Here is an 18998-nt window from a genome sequence, read left to right as displayed (position 1 = left end):
AACGATAAGACGTTATGCCTCAGCTTGGCCCTCCCGCCACCCGTGCACGTACCGATCCATTACAAGACTCTGTTCCATTTTGGGGCATGCACTCTGGATGGCATGGAAAGCATCGTGTTCCATTGACATATTCCCGCATGTCCCTGCATGGAAAGGCATGGAAAAGTCAAGTCAAAGTTTAGTTAACCTCTCTTCCTCTCCTCCCAGTTTTCCTTTAATTCCTAGAACTCCATGGATTTGTGCCATCTACAGTCCAGGGCAATCAGCTGGTGCAATTATCATCAGAAAAACTTCACCCTGAAGTACTCTATTTTATTTTTAGGTGCCCTCAATATACTGTTTTTTAAAGATTATATTTAAAAAAATAATAGGTTATTTCTACATCTGCATTTGATTTGTATATTATTTCTATGCTTCTTTGATGGATAATGAAAGCATATAATACGATAAATGGCCCAGGATCCAACATCCAAATATTATCTTTCATTTTTGAAAGAGGGAAAAGATTCAAAACGTTTCTAGTCACTGGGTACTCCCTTTTCCACTAAATACCTGCAGAATTACTTCTAAACCTGCCAGAGATTTCCTCCTCACCCAAATTCTACCTTGTTGACTGCCACATACCCATCCAGAAGGTTGCAGGTCTCAACACATTTCTTCCCACGCAGAAAACCATTGCAGGACATGCACTGAGTAGCTCCGGATCCCCAGCAATGCCCCTTGTTGCAGAGGGGGAAGCAAACCTGGCCTTGACTTTCTGTGGAGAGAAGATGCAAAAGCGCTTAACGTGCTATCAGCAAACCCAGGGGGCACAAGGTCAACAATGGAGATTTCCCTTGAAAGTGGCAAAGTCAATATTGAGTAACAACCTTCACTTCTAATATGGAAAAATGGATCAAAACAGTGCCAAACATTGAGCAGGAGGCTGTAAAATGTATTTGATAAAAACTGAGGCAGTAAAGGACAGACCCCCCCCACAGTCTCTTCCTATCATGTACTAATTTTCAACATGTTCAGTCACACATGTGTTCGACTCTGCTCCCCCTCAGTTTGCAATTTTGTTAAAGCCATGTACACCAACAGTCTTACGCACAATTTTTCACAATGCATGCATTGGTGTACACAATTTTGAACAGAGAATTGCGTAGCAAAACCGAACAGCGTTCTATATCGTCTATTCATCTAGGCACAGCAGTTTAAGTCAGATCACTTAAAAATATAAGGTGAATGAAGTTCTCTCCCTCCTCAAAATTAACTGCCTTTCTTGTTCCCATGCCCACCTTGTTTACACCTTCAGGATGTGTAATAATAATCATCTGCCATCAAGTCAGTTCTGACCTACGGTGACTTTTTTCAGGGTTTTCCAGGCAGACAGCACTCAGAAGTGGTTTACTCTTCCCTTCTTCTGGGGGCGCCCTGGGACTGTACAGCTTGCCCAAGACCACACAGGGTGCCTATACATACAGGTGGCACAGTGAGGAATTGAACTCCCAACCTTTGGTTCCAAAGCCAGATATCTAAACCAGTGAGTTATCCAGCCAGCTTTGAAGGTGTGTGATGCCCCCTAATTCTACCATGAAAAGTAGCATGTGAATGAAGATAGCTGAACTTTCTCCTGTCCCTTCCAGTTTTGCCACTTCAGGCTGATTCCAATATTAGAAGTGAGCTTGATTCCACACAAAACTGCCTGAAGTGATGGAAGGTTTGATTCTTCACAACCATTCACCCATTTGAAGTAAAAAATTAAACTCTGTTGAATTGCCTGCATTATAAGTGAATGGGGTAGACACATGGACAAACCATATAGCTCATCCCATCACATCCAGCTTGGTTGCTGGGGTCCTTGGAGAAGTTGGATGGGTGAATGATGCTCTACTGCAATGAAGAGGGAAAGGGGAACTTTGAGCTCAAGTGTTGGGAAGACAGCTACATCTGGAGCTAAAACATTTCACATTGAATTTGAAAAACTCAATTTTAGATTCCTGGTGACCTGTTGTCAGAGCATCCTACCACTGCAGCTTGAGCACCATACCCTGCTTGGAAATCTAGCTGCTGGTACTTCCTGGTAGATATATATGGATTTGTACATATACACATTATATAGCATGAAAACTGTATGTACACAAACTCGCCTCTCTGCATGTGTACTGAATGGACACAGAAATACCAGGATCAGTGAACAAAGGCATGGCGTATGCATGGTACTCCTGAGTTTGTGTTGGGTTTAGCACATTTGAAATCAATTTAAAAATATCTATTTACATGATGTACAGCTAAACACACTTTTTTTGGGACCATGAAGCATATTTTTTTGCTTGCAAAGCCCTTTTTTGGAAACACCCACTAGGGGATAATTTAATTTAATTATGAATGTGATTTATTTTGAATTGTTTTTGCATGTGTGTTCACCTGCGCCAGAGTGAATTGGGCCTGTGGGGTTTATCAAGTTTTGGTTCAGGGGTTTGGGGCTGCAGGGTAACCTTTAATTCTAATCTGTATATATTTTATCTGTAGCACTGATGTAGCAACAGGAAAGTTTGAGTTTAAAAAAGTGAACATATTAAAAATTGCACTACGGCAGAAGACCACGGCTTGCGTCCCTGATACCAATATCACCTCAACACAGGAAGTGAGTTGTCACTGGTGATGAGTGGCTGTGAGAGGCAGCCAGCAGGAGGGCAAAGGACAAGAACCTCAAAAGCAGTTTCAGGATGATGTGCCAGCAACCAGAACGTGTCCCCATAGCTATGGTTTTAGTTTTTTTATTCATACATTTCACTCCGGGAATATATAGCCTTGAGAGGACAAAACACAGGAAAGCAGAAGCCCCTTGGGCCAATTTTATAATACTGTAATTTTAAAGCCTGTGTAGCAACCTCGACAGATAAACCACACGCCTTACACCCAGATTAAAAGTTGTTCCAAGAGGATGCACACACTGACCCAAAAACCACATGACTACCATGTGACTTTGTTAAAACAACTCCAAAAACCCCGACCCAGCTCCTGATTTATTTTATCAGTGTAACCGCACCCTAAATCTAGCAGTGCTGTCTAGAACCATTTCAGTACCACTGAGGTAAATCAGGCATATGATGCGTTTTTAAAATCCTTCACAAGGCACTGTGTCTGCTCCATATATTTTTTTGGTGCTGCAACCACCACATCTACTGAAGCTGCTTACTGCCTCTTTCTGGACACAGGAGAAGTCCCTGAGGAGCTTGGCTTCCAGAAGGAATTATCTTTGAGGAGCTTGCTCTGGCAATAACATCCTCAATAGGTTTTATCTCATCATCGCATGTTCCTCTCAAAATGAGCCATGCTGTCTTCAAACTATGGGCATCAAATAGAAAGTAGCCACAGACACTTGTATTAAATCTGTCTCATCACCATCAAATCTACCCGATTGCTGGTATATTATTTGTCAAACCCCGATTATCCTTTCTTTCACTGTACAGTGGTGCCTCGCTTAGCGACGTTAATCCATTCTGGAAAAAACGTTGCTAAGTGAAAACATCGCTAAGCAAAATTTAAAAGCCCATAGAAACGCATTAAAATGCGATTAATGCGTTCCTATGGGCTTAAAACGTCACCTTTAAGCGAGAATCCTCCACAGCGCCGCCATTTTTGCTGCCTCTTAAGCAAGGAAAAACAGCAGGTGGCCATTTTGTTTTCCAGGCAGCCATTTTGAAACCGCCGATCAGCTGTTTAAAAAAGGGTCGCTTTGCCCTGATCGCTTCCCCGTGATCATCGCAAAGCGAAAAAAACCCATAGGGACCATTGCAAAGCGATCGCTTTTGCGATCGCAAAAACTCCATCGCTAAGCAATTTCGTCGCTCAACGGAGCGATCGCTATGCGAGGCACCACTGTATTTCTTTTCCGGAATCAACTGTTCAGCTATCATTTTAGCATAGTTATACAGTCTATCATGTCCTCCTTTCTTCCCTTTTCTACAGTCAGCCTGCTTTATAACTCCAAGGACCATCTACCAAGGATCACATTTCTTATAGTGGAGCCACTTTGCTTTTCTCAGGAAGAAGGCAAAATCCTGAACTTCTTCATACCAGAGTCTGACAGCTGCTAACTCCATCTATGATTCCTCAACTAAAACAGAGGTTCCATCTCTTTCATTCTGTACATTCTTAGATGGCACTGCTAATTTAATTTTCACCACTATGAAAATGACTCTTCCTTCCATAACAAACCAACCCTGCTTATGGCAGCAAAACATTACAGCAGGAAATGCAACAAGCTCTCTCCATTCACATTCCCCTTTGCTTGAGTCACAGCAGGAACTGTCTATGGCAGTTAATGATGCATTAAGTCAGTGTCGCATATATGATATGGAGGCCCTTGTTTCTCATGGGGTGGGAGCATTTTCATATGCTTACCCTACACTGCTCCAATTTCACCTGCACACACACACACACACTCACCCAAAATACGAGGACAAAAGGTAGAATCTCAGCAATTTGCAGACTGAGGAGGAAAATTGTTTTCTCAAATAGGTTTCGTACACCCTGCTTACCACACAGTGCTTCTGGACTGTTGTCATTCTCAAATAGCGTCTGACGGGGGTTTCTGAAGATGTCTCCCCAGGGTATGCTTTGGATGAAGCAAAGGTGGGGGTTGTGGTGGATAAGGACCATTCCGCTGCTGATCTCTTGCAGTGAACGCAAGCCAAAGGAGGTGATGTTGAGGTGCTTCAGTGTCAGAGAATACACTCCACTGCCAAAGAAAGAGTATTGCTAATTAAAATTGGCTAAGAAATCATGTCGAAAACAGTTACCATACTTGTCTATCCATGCCCTCAATGAGCTAGGCAATGATTACATTACTAAGGAACTCAAAAGCTAGCTAGCTAGCCCAGTGAGTTGGAACCCCTGCCTGGAGAGCCAGGGATTGGCAGGTTATATCCTAATTGTACCTGCTGGGAGAGGGATCAGTCAAGATTGCTGAGAGCGTAAGTGGACAATGGCATTACGTGCCCTACCATCACTGCAGACTTGGGCAAGCTTCTCTGATAGTCCCAGAGAATCATCAGGAAAAAAGGAGTGATCAAGCATTTCTGAGTACTTTACATTGACAAAACCACAGGGAAGGTCACCATACACTGGAATCCCTAATGTCTGAGTGTTTCCACTGTCCATTAAAGACTCGCCTGCTCATGCAGGCATTTTTCTCACTGTTAACACTACCAGTAGCACCTATTCTAAATAAATTGTTTTATGACTTGTAACTGTTATTATTTTTAGCCGTCCTTTTTATTTAACTGCTGTAAAATACTCTGAATTTTTAAAAAAGAAAACTGATATTAATGTGGCATACAAAAGTGAATATACATAAATAAGAAACTGCTTTGTTGCAAGCGTTAATTTAGATAAATTTATGGCTACTTAAAGCATATTTTAAATCACTACTTAGAAAGACTCAATCGTGTGATTTCCTACCAGTGCAATTTTATTTTCTGATTTTATTATATGTTTTTCACATTCTCCTCGCATAAACTAACTCCACCTCTAATAATCCTCAATTCACTGCTGGTGTCTGAATGTAGGCAATCTCAAAGAAAGAGGTAAGGACTTGGCTTTCTCTACACAAAGATGAAGAGGGAAAACAGCTAGAGTTGCTGATTTAAAGGAACCAGCATCACTCAAGGAGGCTACTGGAAATAATTTTAGAGATTTTAATAGAACTTCCAAGGAGATGCGCCCAGAAGATAGATGTTCAACAAAATATAGACACAGCATGAAGAATTAAGATCTTTTGAGATAAAGTTTTAGGAAATATACAAGGTAAGGAGCCTAATAGAAAAGATAAAGAAATTAAGATCTTGAAACATATTCCATGGCAAATAAGACAGAAAAGGAGACAATATGCAGAGTTGACACCGCTCTTGAGAACAAATTCAATTATGTATAAGTGGTTGGTGCCTGAAGGTGTCCTCTTTGAATTGCAGGAGCAGAACTATTATATTAACTCAAAAATAAGGGCAGAAGATTTTATGAAAACAAAGGAGAAGTGGCCGGGCAGAAAAGAGGAGAAAAAAGCAGTTGAGAAATGAGAAGAGGAGAAATCAAGTGGATCATCGGGATCAGAGGCAGAAAGAAGCTCAACTAGAGCAGAAGAGCAAGCAAGAAGTTCTAAAGGAAAGCGTACTATAGAAACAAGAGGATCCAGGAGGAGAAAAGAAAATCGCAACAGAAAAATGGACTAAATGAATAAAATGGTTAAAGGCTGTAGGATAAAATGGTAGAAGAATATTAAAGTTCAAATATCAGTAATTATTAAAGAAAATGTAGATAAAATGTTTTATAGATGATACAGTATATGATTTACTGATGGTACACAATGACAACGAAGTTTTTTTTAAAAGGTACAAAAATGTTTTTCAATAGTGTGGGAAACGTAAAACACAGGAGACTTTTATTATGTTTGGTGGATATACAGTGGTGCCTCGCTTAACGAGCGCCCCGTACAGCGATGAATTCGCATAGCGATCCCTTTTCCGGGATCGCTAATGCGAAGGCATCGCGTCGGCCCCAATGGGCGAAATTTGCATAGCGAAGATCGGTAAGCGTTTCGCTTACCGACCTTCGCTTTGCGACCCGCAGATCAGCGGGTCCAAAATGGCCGCCAGAACACCCGAAATGGCCGCGGGCAGCGTTTTCGCACCCTTGGTAAGCGAGGGGAGGGTGCGAAAACGCTGTGCGCGGCCATTTCGGGTGTTCCGGCGGCCATTTTGGACCCGCCGAACAGCTGATCCGCGGTCTCACTGCGGCCGAAATGGCCGCGCGCAGCGTTTTTGCACCCTCCCCTCACTTACTGAGGGCGCGAAAATGGCTGCCGGACCCGGAAAACATCGCTGTACGGTGAGTTTTCTGCCAATTTGGAACGCATTAAACATCGTTCCAATGGCTTTTTTTGATCTGTACAGCGATGTTTTCGCATAGGCACCACTGTATAGGGAATTACTGTAGGTGTATGAAAGTTGAAAAATATTGTATTCTGTGTGACAACCTTAAAACCGGATTTCTTCTTTTTATTGAATATTAGATTTGAGATGTTTCCTGAAGGGGACCCGAAGCAGAAGGTGAGCTTTCCTAAGGGCACCTGGTGTGTCTGTGAAAGAGATGAGTTTAGATTCAGCCTTCTGGACCTATAGCTTTGCCTCTTCACTGTTGTGCTAGGTTACAGATGACACCTTTATCAAATTCTTGACTGCTGGCTTACTTGTACAATGCCCGGCCCCGGATCACTTGAAGGTTCTGGAAAGGACTCAAGTCTGAGAGCGTCTCTGGCCATGCTTCAATGTAGAGGAAGCCTGTGAAAGCACAGAGTGAGGTCTGCTCAGTGGAGAGCCCTGGCACATGATTTTGCCTACAGGATTGTGTGCAATTTCAGGGCTACCAGAAATAATGTCTTACATACCAGTCAGATCTTTCAAGTTCTCAAAGACTTTTAGTTGTTCAGGGTCCAATGGTGGAGTATTGGTGATAGGATCCCTGGATGAAATGGAAGGAAACAGTACTGAGCTAAAATGAAAGGACATGCACACCAACCTAAAAGTTACCTTCCACTCCATATACATACACTAGATTCTGAACCTTGCTATCTCTAGGGCAGCTCTGTGCAACCGATAAAGCCACAACAGATCCATCAGCCCATCTCCATCTCTTATCAGTGATTCTCCTGTTCTCCCCCACAATTCCCCTTGCTTCCATTTCCTTCCTATGCCATAAGAACCTAAGTATTCAGCTCCCACTACTTCCTCTGCTTTAAACCCCACCTTGAATGTCATCATTATTTTTTCTCTGCTGCTTCTTCCTTTTCACCCTTCTTCAACCTCATCTTTGTGTAGAAAGATGCAGCTTATACTTTTAAGAAAATCCTTCAACAGCTACCCAGCAACAGAGATTGCTAGTATATGATGCCCATTCTAGTTCCATCAATCAATGATCTCCAAAAATTCCTATCATTAGCAAGCCAAAGCAGATCTTGGCTATTGGAGGTCACCAATTTATAAGGTTACCATAAACCTACAGTAAATCCTGCCCAGAGTGGTCGACCAGACCAGATGGGCGGGATATAAATAAAATAAAATCAAATAAATAAATAAATAAACAAGGAGTAACCTGATGGCACATAACAGCAATATAAATTCTGGAACTGTACAGCTGGAAGGACCTCAACGGTCCTCTAGTCCAATCCCCTGCCAATGTGGGAATGCACAGCTACAGCCAGCTATTAAAAAAACCAACTTATGTTTTAAACAAAACTCTAAGAAAATAGAGATCTAAGGCAATCCATTCCATTGCCAAACAGTTCTTACCATCAAGTTCTTCTTAATGTTTACCTCTGTGAAATTACCTGCTCCCACGTCAATAAAAACAGCTCTGCAAACAGTATAAAAGATTTACAGGACAGCTCAAGAGATTGCAGGGCAGAGAACAAGGAAAATGAGTTTCTGGCACTGTTTATCCAACTGTTTTGGCCATCTGCTTGTTTTATTTTTTAAAAAAAAAATACAGAAAGATCTAACCAAAGCAGCTTGCCTTTGAGGCAAGAAAACTATGCCCATCCCTCTCACACCTGTTCCTTCTGAAAGCAAAACCAGGGTCCTTAGGATGCTGCTACAAGGATGCTTCACAAAATATGACTATGCCACTCTGACCTTTATACAGTACCTGTATTCTCAGTTACTCACCCCGCAAAAGTCTCTGGTAGAAAGGCTAAGCTGCCGAAGATCTTGGTGCAGCCAACAAAATGGTTAATGTTAGCAGCAGTGACAGCACGCACACCTCTCAAGGAGTCCATTCCCAAACCATAGCAACCTAAGAAAGAGAAAGGGATGAGGTAAGGGAAATCCCGTCTGCGTCAATCTACAGAAGTAGAGAAGCCAGCTGTGTAGGTGACTCACATCACAAACTTAGGAATTTTGGACTGCAAGCAAAGAGACCAGGGCTGATTTGTTCATTCTTGGGTGATGAAGAGTAAGTATCAAGATACGCCAGGTTTGTAGGATAACAAAAAGTTATTAACTCAATGATCTGGGTGACCAGATTGCCAAATGCTAACAAACTCCACAAATTGCTCTCAAAGCCAGTATGGCCTAGTGGTCAGAGTGCCAGACTACAGCTTCAAAAATTCAGGTTCCACTGAGCCATTACACTCACTTAGTGACCTTGTAGCAGTTGCTCTGGTGCAACCTGATTCACAAGTTGTTCTGAAGTTAAAGGTAAGAGAGGGGAGCCACATATTCCACTTTGTGCCCACTGCAGGAAATGTAACTAATATAATAGATTTTTAGCTAAAGGAATATACTTGTGGCAAAACAAGTATACTTGTCACAAATATACTTGTGGCAAAACAGAAAAGAATGCAAGTTATTCAAAAAACTGCTGCAGTGCCCATAAATTCCTTCCATAGGTCTGTTTAGCTATTTCTGCAAACACAGATGAGCACCTTGGATGTCAGGAGATCAAAACATCATGGCATCATACACAATAATTGCATGCTACCAAGTCGATTCTGACTTATGAAGACCCTTTCAAAGGTTTTCTAAGTAGGGAATACATAGAAGTTGCTTGTTTGTTTGTTTATGGAGCTTATATTTATTTATAGAGCTTATAGACTATCTGACTTAGTGAGAATACTACTTGGAGTAGTTTACATAATTAGGCAAAACGTACAACAACTAAAAAAAATCAAAATACATGACACCACAGGAAAGAACAAGCTAAGATTGAGACCTGATATATCAAACCAAGTTACATAAACCGTAACAAAACAAACAAAATATACAGTAGTATAATAAAAATAATCAATAGTGACAATAGCTTACTGGTCTCAAAAATTAGCCTAAAATGTTTCCAAAGGCCTCCTTAAACAGTTCTGTCTTTGCTAATCTTCTAAAGATCTGTAGGAAGGAGGCCTGCCTAATTTACCATTCCCTTCTTCAGGGGTCACCCTGGGACTGTGCAGCTAGCCTATGACTACAGAGGCTGGCTCTTCTCCAGGAGACACAATGAGGAATTGAACTCCCAACCTCTTGCTCTGCAGTCAGATACCTAAACCACTAAGCGATCCAGCTAGCAGTCATACACAACTGATACAAAATACCAGATTAAAAAAAAAAAAAACTTTCCAATCCCATACCAATTAGTTACTCCTGGCTCCTACCTTCTGGGCAAGGCTGGTTGCATTTCTCACACTTTTGCACGGTGCCCACGCTCACTTCCTGGCTGTTCTGTGGACACACCAAAGTACAGGAACCGACCTCTGCAGCCAAGTAATTATCTGTAATTGGAAAGCAAATGAGATCCTAGACCCAACACATTCTAAACTTTACATATACAGTGGTGCCTCGCTTAGCGATCGCTCCGTTGAGCGATGAAATCACTTAGCGACGGGGTTTTGGCCATCACGAGAGCAATCGCTTAGCGATGGCCCTATGGGGAAAAATCGCTTTGCAATGACTGCAGGGAAGCGATCATGGCAAAGCGACCCTTTTCGCACAGCTGATCGTCGGTTCCAAAATGGCTGCCCGCTGTTTTGCCTCGCTTTAGAGGCACCAAAAATGGCCGCCCCTATGGAGGATCTTTGCATAAGGTCAGTTTTTAAGCCCATAGGAATGCATTAAACACGTTTTAATGTGTTTCTATGGGCTTTTTAAAATCGCATAGCGATTAAATCACTTAGCAATGTCTTTCCTGGAATGGATTAACATCGCTAAGTGAGGCACCACTGTAAACAATGGAACAAGCAGCCAGATTTCAGTTAACCCACACACAACAAGTGTATACACACAATACATATACACTTTATATATTATATATATCAAGTTAGATAACTGTCTATCAACAGGAAGGTCTAACATATTTTGTGGTTTTAATAGCTCAGTGTATTGGGTGCCTCACTGCAAGTATGGTTTCTTACTGACTACTGATTTCTTGCTGATTTCTCCCTGGGAGAAAAGCCAGCCTGTGTAACCTTGAGTAATCTGCAGACTCCCAGAGCACCCCATGAGAAACAGAATGGTAAGTGCACGAGCCCTAGAAGACCCTGCAAATGATCACGATTAAGTAGGAATCAATTTGATAGCCCATTATAATATTGATAATAATTGATAATAATAATAATAATTGATAATATTGATAATAATAAATATTGATAATAACAATAAGTATTTAGTAGCCAGGTTAAACTGGTATGATACAGTGGGGCTTACAGAGTTTGGTTCAAGACCTTGATTGGCAAACAAAGGTTTTTTTCAATGTGTCAGATCTTCGAGATGTTGTGGCTTCCCAGCCTACAAACATCATATGTTCTTATATGCACCGTCATCCCATGCAATCATCTACATAGGAATGCCATGCTGTGCATAGGGATGCCACTGAACATGGTGCTTTCTGTCATGGTTGAGGCAGCGCCAAGTGGCATTGGTCAAAGTCAAGCACATGAAACGATCCTTTCAGGATTAGAGAGCCTTACAAGGGCATTCAGTGACACAAGTTGCTCCAAAAGTGTAACGCCCATTTGGATTGATCATGGACTCATAGGTGTCTGGGTTGTAGTTGATGAGAAGCGGGCAATGCAGCTCACAGATCCCACTGTGGTTGAAGTGCAGGCAGGCCTAGAGGAGCAGAACAAGGTCATGTTATAACCCACTTCATCACTAGAAGCACTCAATGCTTGGGAATGTTACTTTTGTGGATTACAATTCCCAAAATCTCCCAGCAAAAATGGGAAGAAAAAAACACACACCAAAAAACAAGTTTCCAAGTCACAGAAAGATTGCACACAAAATCCAAGGGGCAACTCTCCAGGTAAACATCCTAGACATGGAAAACATCCTAGGGCTCCAAAAGGCTTGTGACCCTACTGAAAATATTAACAAATAAATGGGATGAATTTTGGCAAATAAGATTGTAATTTTAATAGCATAACTGTAATATGCATTCTATGTGTCCCCTTCTTCTATGGGGCAAGATCTACTGCACTGCTCCGGGGTTTCAATTCTTTCAGACGACAGACCCCTTATGATGTCTTTGCAAGCTTTGCATGGTTTACAACAAGCTTGTACAACATCCTTGAAGGTAATTCGCTAGCCTGGAAATGTTGTGATTGGTTTTGGCTTCCCAACACATACATATCCTGTGTTCTCACGGGAACTGCATTTATTTGTCTGACACCTGATATAGTCAGTTTCATCACGTGGCATTGGTCAAATGTATCTTGGAGCAGAATGGAAAAGTTCCTTTTTTGAAACTCTCCCAGAAGTTTCCACCAGTGTGATTTGGGGAGCTGAAGTCTGAAAATAATAACTTATCCAAGTAATGTTTCTACTACTGCCAATAAATTTCCTACAGAGATGCTATTTTTTTTGTTCCCACCTTCACAAGCACTTCTTCTCACACACAAACATGCACAGGTATTGTAAGGGTTTTATTTACCCATAGGCTGCACAGAGGGGCTCCTCTCACCATTCAGTCACACTACCTTCTCTGCCTGGATAGGTTATGTCCAAGAGGCCAGCATGAGAGATGGGGGTATTCCTATTCATATATGAATAGGAATACCCCCGCACAGGTGGAGATAACGAGGGTCCAGCCCCATGAGGCTGGACAGTTCACTCACCAATCCACTGCTGCAGTGGACTCTGTGCTTCTGATCTGGAGTGACAGGACAGGAGCGCAGAGTCCGCTGCAGCAGCAGATCAGTGAGTGGACCATCCGGCCCCATGGGGCTGGACGCTTGTTATCTCCACCTGTGTGGGGATATCTGTATTCGTATGTGAATACGCCCATCTCTAGTCAGCACATTAATGGTCGGGAAATGCCTCCTGAGGCCTGTGCCTTCCCTAGCACACTCGAAGTCCCTTACTCCTGGGTGCTCAGGGAAAATACACACAAGCAGGTTGCTTTTCCTCATTGCAAACCAACCTTGCACAATACAGTGGTGCCTCGCTAGACAATGATAATCCGTTCCACCGAAATCGCTGTTTAGTGTTTAGTGAAATCATTGTCTAGCGAAAAGCATTTCCCCATTGGAATGCATTGAAATCTGTTTAATGTGTTCCAATGGGGAAGAATCGTCATTGTCTAGCGAAGATCAGCCATGGGAAAGCCGCTTTACGAAACACCAATCAGCTGTTTAAATCGCTGTCTTGCGAAGCTTAGGTCCCGAAAATACCTGTTTTGCGAGCGCGGAGGGAACTGTCAAAATCGTCATCTAGCAAAAATTGGTTTGTGAAGCAGGGACCAAACATTGTCCAGCGAAATTCCCCCATAGGAATCACTGTTTTGCAAATCCCTATAGTGATCACAAAAAGTCAATGTCTAGCAAAAAAAAAAACTGTCCATGCGGGGTAACTGTCTAGCGAGGCACCACTGTACTTAAAGCAACCCAAAATGTTTCAAAATTTCTGAGTGTCCTCAGACACTGCGTTAGTACCCTCAACCCCTTTGCAGTCATCTGGGTAAAAAATTCATTATTTTATGAAAAAGCAAAAAGTAGCAAATCATAGCAAAAAGTTCCAATAATTTCAAGAGTGATTACAAAAACAATCATCAGAAAAGATAAGCAAAACTGACAGAGCTCAAGGCATGAGAAAGCTGTTCGCACAGAAAATAATGAAAAGTAACTCTCTAAGCCATACTTACAAATGTGCACAGAGTTCTTCATAACAGGCAGCATAACAGCACAGAATGAACACACTAAGTCATGATGTTCAGTCCATGATGATGAATCAAGATAGAGGGTGTCTTTGTTCTCCCTAAATCTCTCTTAAATCCCATTACCCCACTGACCAAATGCCCCCAAATCAACCAAGAATTAAACGTCTTTTAATTAGCTCTAGCTGTACCAGCTAAGTTGTTTTAATTAGCTGGACTCCAGGTGCAAGGAATGTTGAAGGTCAGGATGGTCTGAGCCCTCCTTTATCTCAAGACTTTGGTACTAAACATTCCACATTCTCTAAACAAATGATCCCAGCTGGTGCATTTTATATTGTTTTAAAACTTAATGTTAATCCTCTACTTACTTTATAGATGTTACAGACTTGATGTTAACTCCATAAACCATAACTGCTTTACAAGAATGTACATGTATCTCTACACATACAAACTCACACGTATTTCCAACCCTACCTCTGACAGGGAAATTGCCCATTTAAGAAATATATTCAGCCATGAATGAAAGGTTAATGTAATATTCTGAGCAATTAGTCAGACAACTGACTTAACAAAAAGAAGGCCTCTCTAGGTGGCAACACCTTGTCTTTTCAGGCCAGAGGTTGAAAAGTCATCAGCTTGAGGGCTGTGCCTCCAACTCTGCCCAAGAGTGACCTAGATTCTGCTGGAACCTAGACGTCACTGGCTGGGCTCCACTGTGGTGCCACTCCTGTTCTGCCCCGGCTCCACCCTCTGCCAAGGAAAACAGAGTCAACATCTTCACAGCAAAGATCTAGTAGCCCTTGTGATGAATGAGAAACAGCCACCCTGTCACAGCCCGCCTGCCCCCCAAAAGGCCCACACTTACCAGGCAGTCAGAGTGCTTAGGTCCTGTGCAACCTGCGGCACATTGTTCGTGGCAGCAATCCGTTGGCCGTCTGCCCTTGCACCTCGCACAGCTGCTGGCACAGATCGTGCTCGTCACTGGCAGTGGGGCAAAGAGAGACATTGAAAAGGGGGGAGAGGGTCCTTCCTAGCTGGGATCCTTGAAAAGGACAGGGCGTGGGAATTGTTCAAGTGCAGAGTGCCCACTCTGCAAAGGTTGGGCCAGGGGCAAAGTTGTACACTGCAGCAAATTTCTCCTCCCGGATCCCAAGCTGCTGCTACTCATACTCACATATTTGGCAGCTCCCTTTTGCTTCTCCCCAACAGTGGCCATTGGAGCAGATTTGATTGCAGTCAGGGCCTGGCAGAAAGGGAAAAGAGAGAGCTTTCTTAAATCGGAGGATCTCCACCTCTGGATGCCTCTACAAAATGAAAGGAACTAAAAAGGAAATGCGAAAGGAGTCTGGCATGTGGTGGTGGCTGAAGAAGAGGCAAGAATGAGCAGTGAATGTTGTGAATGCATTGATTTTATGAAAATTGTGCATGCATTGATCTTATGGACACAGTAGCTTTCTTATAATATTTCCAATGATTCATTTTATTTTTTTAAAAGTAAGCTCATTGTCCTTCTGGTGGTAATAGTAAGCTTGAAAAATCTGTGGGCCAATCCTTCTGAAGCCTCAGAGCCCAAAATGAGTAACCGGATAAAATTGTTTATGGCTGAGAAAGGGGCTTCAGGTTTCTGGGAACCTCTTTGTCTCTCCTCATGACTAACTAAACCAGATTAAGTCAGGCAAAATTGGAAATGTGGCAGAATGAATTACGTACACAAAAAGTATGAGATATTATGCAGTAGGCCACAGATTATGCCGGGTAGTCTTGAAACAAGCTGTTCTAACTTAACTTGGATCCCAGTGATTTCATAGGCTGTTCTTGCTACACAATCTACATTGCACGTGCACAAAGCCTCTACAATAGCTGGGAGCCTGAGTGCGGCAGGGTTGGCTTGCTGAGAAGGCAGAATGATGTCACGTAGGCCATGAGCAGGGACTTCCCCAGAAGGCTGGAGGTGGAGCTGGTGTTGATTCAGGCAGTCGGGATGTGGCAGCAATGATTGTATAAAAACAGTGGGCGGGAGCAACTTGGTACTAATGGTGCATGGACTTCTCACCCGTTGCTGTGGAATATAAAAAAGGCCAGAAGCAGGCAAGAAAGGGGCAAACAACTTTAACTGAGTGAGGAGTCAAAGGGTGAGTATCCGAAGCATTTCAACCTCTGATTTGTTCTCCCTTAACTTTCTAGATTCCTTAAGGCTGTGAGAACAGATCTGTCAGGATGCTGCCAATGTCTGCAAAAATCTCAGATGGCAAAAGGGAGGTAAGTGATTTTCAGATCCTAATTCAGTGATTTAGGTATCTATCTATGGAGCCAGAGGTTGGGAGTTCATTTCCCCACTATGCCGCCAGGGAGAAGAGTCAGCCTCTGTGGCCCTGGGCAAGCGGACCAGTCCCAGGGTGCTCACAGAAGAAGGGAAGGGTAAACCACTTCTAGGTATTCTCTACCCGGAAAACCCTGACAAGAGTCACCAGAATTGACTTATGGCACATGAGGAAAAAAAAAGGGGAGATCCTTTGGACCTTAGAAACCACAAAATCCCCTCTGATGGCTTGTCCCACACATGGTGTCCTTGCAACTAACTGGCCAAATTGGCCTTCTATGGGTACGAGTGGCCATTCTGCATCATTTTCAGGGAGGAAAGACTTACTTTATGTCCAGAAGATAGGACGTTTGTTTTTTTTTTAAAGCAATGAGTGATTGCACTTTCCATGGCTAGAAAAAACAGAATCTATGCTGATTTGCATAACATATATAATCTGTGCAATTTGTACAGATTGCAGAACTCAACTTGTCTTGGCAACAGAATTTTTGTTTTTGTTTTCACCACCTGCGGCTTTGATTTTAAAACAAAAAAGCCCATTTTACCCGGGAGACAATAAGATAAGAAACTTTACTAATCACAGTGTGTCCCGGTAATCTAGCCTCATAAATTTAGAACTGAAATAAATGCTAGATTTATGAGGCTGAGTTGCCAGGAGCACTGTTGCTTTTAGCAGTCCACATTTCTAGGCAGCCCCAAAAGCAAATAATGATGCTTACATGTCCTTTGGCGGTATATGCTGATCTCTGTGTTGTTGTGCCCATTGTGTTTGTGGAAGATGGCTCGCCAGTTGATGGTCTCCTGGAAGCACAGCTGTGGGTTTCTGTTTATAATCACTCCACCTTTCAAGATTTCTGAAAACAAAAAAGATTTTTTAAAAAAGAAAGTGGCCTGTGCAGGCCACTAAGAGAGAAAATGCGCATGAAACAGAGAAAGCATATGCAGAAGTGTGAATGAAAGGGAGGGAGGGATGGGGAGAAAGAGAGAGTGAGAGTATTCAAATATTAAGACAAGATTCTAGCAAGTCAATGTTCTCTTATCATCCCCTTCTTTACCTACAGACACTACTTCCCTTCACCTTTTGCTGACTTGTAGATAAGGGCAACCAAATCTGGCACTGCATTTGGAACAAAATATTGTGACTTAACTTACGTCCCACTGATTTTCATAGGACCCAAGTACAAGTGCCTTAACCCTGACTCTGCAGCTGCCAGCTAAGCCTCATCAATACCCATTACAGTATTTCATTTGTGAAAAGCTGCCTAGTTCCCCTTTTCCATACCTGTCAGTTTCAACATGCCCAGCTCCTGCAGCCCCTCATTCCCTTCGGGGTCAATATTGTCTAGGACAGCCAATGCATACTTTTCCTCATACAGCTGAGTCCCACGAATGATCAGGAGGCTATTGAGTTCCAGGTGGCGTACATGGTTCTTAGCAATCAGGACATACCCCTGGACCTCTCTGATGTCCTGTTGAGAAAAAGAAGAAAAGAACATGTACCCATGAGGAGAAAGAGCAAGGAGTGCTGGGTTCACAAACCTGGAGACCTTCCAGACTGGAGTGGATGAAGAACCTATCACCTCACCAGGTGCTTTGGGACTGCAGCTCCCATCATGTTGGCTGGTCATGTTGGCTGGGGCTGATAGGAATTGAAATCCAACAACATCTTAATGTTCCTAATCTAGATGGATTCTTGGATAAAAATGGGATTATCTGTATCTGCGCAAGCAACATCAGAACATACTATAAACACACTGCAAGAATGCTACTTAGGTTATGCGCGTGCTGGAGGGGGGAAAACTCACTTTTGCATACTTCAGTCAACATATTATTAGTTCCTCAGAAATACCTATAGCCCTGACATTCTCACTGGTTCTATATATTTGGAGGCTGCTACTAGTTGCTTTGTAGCATGCTTTAAAAAAATAAATAAATAAATAAATAACTTGCACGAACTAAACATAAATAATAATCATGTGCCATTAAGTAAATTGTGACTTATGGTGACCTTTTTCAAAGGTTTTCTAGGCAGAGGGTACTCAGAAGTGGTTTACCACTCCCTTCTTCTGGAGGCAGCCTAGGACTGTGCAGCTTGCCCAAGGCTACACAGGCTGGCTCTTCTCCCAGGAGGCCCAGTGGGGAAGTGAACTAAGATATCCAGCCAGCTCTGAACTAAAGATAACAAACTAAAACAACAGTTTTATCAACGCACAGTGCAAATCAATGCTACTTGAACTTAAAGACAAAAAAATAGCAGTTATTAGATGCCTAGGTAAACATAAATGCTTTTCACTTGCTGACAAAGTAATGGCAATAAGGACACCAGGCCAGGGACCACCTGAGGAGGAAATTTCAAAGCACTGCCAAATTGAGGGCCTCCAGCCAACCATCCATTCCCATTCTGAGTACTGTATAAAGACACTTGAAGAAAGGTCTCGGATACTGAGGTCAACAGGGGAATGGTCAGTACAGGAAAAGATGGCCCCCAAAACATCTTTGAAAGGTAATGCCCAATGCACAGTTGGTGTGAAGAGCCTATAGTATTGTTGTTGCTGTTGTTGTTCAGTTGTTGTGTCCAACTCTTTGCGACCCCATGGACCAGAGCACGCCAGGCCCTCCTGTCTTCCACTGCCTCCCGGAGATGGGTCAAATTCATGTTGGTCACTTCAATGACACTGTCCATCCATCTCGTCTTCTGTCGTCCCCTTCTCTTCTTTGGTCAAATTTGTACACATACACTATGCTGCTTTTTTTTTTAATCTTACGGTTGAATCTTAAATAAACCCAACAGCAAAAACGTGCATCATACAGAGCAAATATCTCCAGAAGGCTCCTGCAAGCAGGCAAAGCCACATTCCCCACAACATATTTCTAAAAATGTCACAAGTCTCTGCTCCTGTTACTATGCTATTTTGTTTTCAAGTAAGCAAAAGAAAAGGTGTGGTGGTGGGAGTCTAAATCTTTTATCCATTCTTGGAACACTCCTATAGGTCAGACCACT

At 42.6% G+C, this 18998-nt stretch overlaps 1 protein-coding gene across 2 annotated transcripts in view; it reads right to left on the bottom strand.

The window, feature by feature from the left end:
- Positions 1-18998, bottom strand: part of ERBB2 (erb-b2 receptor tyrosine kinase 2) — a 60646-nt gene that overhangs the window by 19794 nt on the left and 21854 nt on the right. For both annotated transcript variants that reach the window (XM_020799304.3, XM_020799306.3), the window contains exons 3-14: positions 17280-17466; positions 16717-16851; positions 14852-14920; positions 14543-14658; positions 11495-11636; positions 10184-10300; positions 8709-8835; positions 7433-7506; positions 7235-7325; positions 4530-4729; positions 625-757; positions 53-143 (exon numbers count right to left, since the gene is read on the bottom strand). In XM_020799304.3, the coding sequence (XP_020654963.3) occupies positions 53-143; positions 625-757; positions 4530-4729; positions 7235-7325; positions 7433-7506; positions 8709-8835; positions 10184-10300; positions 11495-11636; positions 14543-14658; positions 14852-14920; positions 16717-16851; positions 17280-17466 (1482 nt within the window). The remainder of the gene's footprint in view (positions 1-52; positions 144-624; positions 758-4529; positions 4730-7234; positions 7326-7432; positions 7507-8708; positions 8836-10183; positions 10301-11494; positions 11637-14542; positions 14659-14851; positions 14921-16716; positions 16852-17279; positions 17467-18998) is intronic.

Source organism: Pogona vitticeps, chromosome 6 (genome assembly GCF_051106095.1).
Source record: "Pogona vitticeps strain Pit_001003342236 chromosome 6, PviZW2.1, whole genome shotgun sequence".
In the NCBI taxonomy this organism is placed as follows: Eukaryota; Metazoa; Chordata; class Lepidosauria; order Squamata; family Agamidae; genus Pogona; species Pogona vitticeps.
The sequence above is the reverse complement of the archived record's forward strand: the minus strand, read 5'-3'. Positions and strand labels throughout refer to the sequence as shown.